Genomic DNA, 3,601 nt, shown 5'->3' with positions numbered 1-3,601 from the left:
CGCCGACTCAACCGGGGACCGCAGCCCCGCCCTCCGGGCCCTGGCCCTGTACCGCACGGCCCCGCGAGCCGCCTCCCGGTGCAGCACCTCCGCGCCCCCGTTCCCGTCCCGCGCACGCACCTGAAGCGGTTAAAGCGGTCCCTGTCTCCTTCGAAAAGGCGGCGCAAGTTGAGGTCAGAGCCGTGCTGCTCGTACCATGTCTTCAGTTTCTTGAACTGCGGGTTCTGGGTGAGCGCGGCCATGGCGTGAGTGGCTGGGAACACGGACCCGGGCGAGCGCCGATAAGGAAGCGTGGAGAGCAGCGCACGACAGGCGGAGAGACCCGGTGCGCAGCGAGCTTTATGGCGCAGGCGCCCGGCCCCGCCCCGCCCCGCCCCTGGCCCCGCCCCGTCCCGCTCCTCCGTCCGCGCCTAGGGGCAACCAAGCCCACAGCCGAGGATCCGGGACCTCAGCTCTTCTCTCCTTGCTAACTGGCAGCCACTTGGACTGCTGCTACTCTGCCAGCCTTTGCCTGGAATTGATTGGGGAACAGAGGCCGAGCTCCTGCCTGCTTCATTAGTTCATTCGTTCATTCATTCATTCACTTAACACAACTCCCTCCAACACCTTCTGTGTTACAGGCAGCGTTCCAGGTGTTCAGGACGCTTAGGTGAAAAGTAAAATATATGGCTTATCAGATGCTGGTAAGTGCTACTGAGAAAAGGAAAACTGAAAAGGGTGCTGGAGATAGAAGATGCAATTCTGAATAGAATGGTCAAGGCAAAACTCACTAAGGAGGTGACATTTGAGCAAAAGCCTGAAGAAGGTGAGAAAGCAAGCCCCTTGGATATCTGGGGGAGAAGTGTTCAGGAAAAGGGAAGAGCAGCTGCAAAATTCCTGAGGAAAGCACGCTGATATTTTAGCAACAGCAAAAGGTGAGTGTGGCTAGAGCGGAGTGAATGAGGGGAGAGTGAAAGAGGAGGTCAGAGAGGGAAGGAAAGCAAGAAGTCATTGTGAGAACTTTGAGTTTTATTCCCACAGAGATGGGAAACCATTGAAAGGTTTAAACAAAGGGGGGGGGGGGGCATCATCTGACATGTTTACCAAAGGATCAGACCAACAACTCAGTAGGCATGAAAGTAAGGACAACAGACAGGATGCTACGGTAAGAATGCAGACCAGGAATGAAGGTGTCAAGGTAGGAGGAGTTGGGCCTGGTGACCTATATATATTGAGTGAAGAATTAAGAGAAAGAAAAAGAACAGTCAATGATAACATCTGGTTTTTTACCCAAATTCCTGGAAAAATGGAATTGCCATTACATCTTGGAGAAATGCCAGTTTCAGGGGGAAGATCATTATCTTATTTTTGACAAGTTTTCAAAACCTATTAGAGATCTAAGTGGAGGTGTTTCGTTGGGTGTTCAAGTCTGGAGTACGAGGAGGGATGGTTTAGGCAAGAGGAAAAACTTGGGAGGCATGAGTGAATAGATAGCATTTGAAGTCATGAGCCTAGAGGAGAGTGTGGGTAAGACAAAGTAAATGTAGTCAGAGAGAAGAGGTCCAAGGACTGTGCACTCAAACTGAGCTTCTCCATCACCAAGTTCCCCCAGAAATGCCATCCATCCAGGAGTGTGCCCTGTCCTGCTGCAGTCCTAGGCTTAGATCTTCCTCTGACCTACCTCCCAGCACCATGCTGTCACTGCCACTTCTGGCCTTTCTCTCTCTGCCCAGAATTATTTGAGTTCCTAAAGATAAAGAAGGAAAAGAGAGGGGTCAGAAATTGAAGAGATCGTCACAGGACTTTGCAGGGAACAGCCCTGCCACATGGCCCTTATTTGTCCAGAGTTTTGGGTCATCTGTCAACTCTGAGGTTTAAATGGGCTTCCCATATCCAGCAGAACCCTGACAGTGCTGAACAGCATCTGTTCCACTTGTTTCTGAGAAACCCTCCAATCACAGAGTTCCCATCCAAGCAGCTATCTGCACAGAACAGCACTCTCAACCCTCAATCCTGTGTTTCAGAACAGAACTCCATCCAACAGGAAGGCCCGGTCTCAGTAGCTATTACCCATATCATCCACTTGCTCTATGATTCCTTTGACGACTCTCAACAGTAGGAGCCACTGCCTCCCTTTTTCTCAAGCAGGCTCTTTTCAGTGATCACAGCAGACGTCTGTTTATCTGTTGTCTTGATTCAAAGCCACTACCTCTCACCCTTGGGCTTCTTCCTCTGCCTCCTTGACTGAATCAGAGATGAACATATGACTTAAGCCAGAGATGAACACATGACCTAAGTAGTCAGAAGTGAAAGTTACTCAGTTGTGTCTGGCTGTCTGCAATTCTGTGTACTGTAGCCTGCCAGGCTCCTCTGTCCATGGAATTCTCCAGGCAAGAATGCTGGAGTGGGTAGCCATTCCCTTCTCCAGGGGATCTTAACCCAGGGATTGAACCTGGGTCTCCCGCATTGCAGGCAGATTCTTTACCATCTGAGCCACCAGGGGAAGCCCAAGACAGCCAAACAGGGACCCAAAGCCAGTAGGAAAAACTCTAGTTTTTTTGTAGTGTTAGGCTGCCTGTCAGAAAGGACAGACCATGAAGAGAAGGACCTCCAGAGAGATGGCAGAGTGAACCGCTTCACCCAAGTTCCTGGGGCCAGGCCTCCTCAGTATGCAGCTGCAGCACGAACCACTGATTTCCCCTCATCTTGACGTTGTTCTAAGCTAAGCTGTCATTTACAACTCCCAATCTTTCCAAAAATTTTATGGGTGTTCACCTGCCCCCTGCCACACTATCCTCCCCAATGTCCACTTCCATCCACCTGAAACCCACAGGAGCAGCTTAGGTCCTAAAGAGGAAGGAGGCAAGGCCTCCAATGATTACCTTTTAAAGGTTTCATCTTCTTTTTAATATTCTATAATGTACACCTCCAGCAGTTTGGCCTCTGTGATTCCCAGCAGCTTCAATTATTCCAGATTTCCCACCTATTCTCAGATCTCCCCGTAATATTTTAACATTGTACGTTGAAATTCCAGTTATGTGGATTTTCTATATTAGCAGGAAAGTATGGTTACTTTCCTACTCTGGCTAGTTTACTGCATGCAGAGCTCTGTGCTAAATTCTCTGCCACATAACTCTCATAGCACCCCATGAGGGATATCCCATTATCCTCTCCACGTAACAGACAAACTAAAAAAACTGAAAATAGCCATTCTGCTAAACTAAGAAGAGAATCAGTTCAAGGTTGCCCCAGTCTTGAACCCTGTTCTTAATCACAACCCTGCCCTGGCCCTGCCCTGGGCCACTTCCGGACTCTTCAGCCTTAGGAAAAGGGTACACGGAACAAGGAGAAGCAGGCAATTCTTTCAGGCCCTCTCCATTACGCCTCCCCCCGCCCCTTCTATTTGAACATCAATTAAGCCTGTAAATCTGATTGACAGGGTAGAATTTTACAAGTGGAAATGGCCAAGAATGACATTTCCAAAGGCAAGGACAGCAGCATAGGCAGAGGCAGAGAGGTAGAACACAACCACTGGATCAACACTGCTCCCCTTGGACTGGATCTGAGCATCTAAGTAAGGCAGTAGGAGATTCTTACCAGGAAAGGTGCAGTGTGTGTGTGT

At 49.6% G+C, this 3,601-nt stretch overlaps 1 protein-coding gene across 2 annotated transcripts in view; it reads right to left on the bottom strand.

The window, feature by feature from the left end:
- Positions 1–3,601, bottom strand: part of GPI (glucose-6-phosphate isomerase) — a 33,134-nt gene that overhangs the window by 28,587 nt on the left and 946 nt on the right. Inside the window, exons 2-3 of one of the 2 annotated variants that reach the window (XM_010848953.1) lie at positions 1,661–1,726; positions 121–253 (exon numbers count right to left, since the gene is read on the bottom strand). In XM_010848953.1, the coding sequence (XP_010847255.1) occupies positions 121–253; positions 1,661–1,673 (146 nt within the window). In that variant the 5' untranslated portion in view covers positions 1,674–1,726. The remainder of the gene's footprint in view (positions 1–120; positions 254–1,660; positions 1,727–3,601) is intronic. The other variant, XM_010848954.1, reaches the window with a different exon arrangement.

The sequence above is a fragment of the Bison bison genome, unplaced genomic scaffold (genome assembly GCF_000754665.1).
Source record: "Bison bison bison isolate TAMUID 2011002044 unplaced genomic scaffold, Bison_UMD1.0 scf7180017864280, whole genome shotgun sequence".
In the NCBI taxonomy this organism is placed as follows: Eukaryota; Metazoa; Chordata; class Mammalia; order Artiodactyla; family Bovidae; genus Bison; species Bison bison.
Note: the sequence above shows the minus strand (reverse complement) of the source record. Positions and strands in the feature narration are given on the sequence as shown.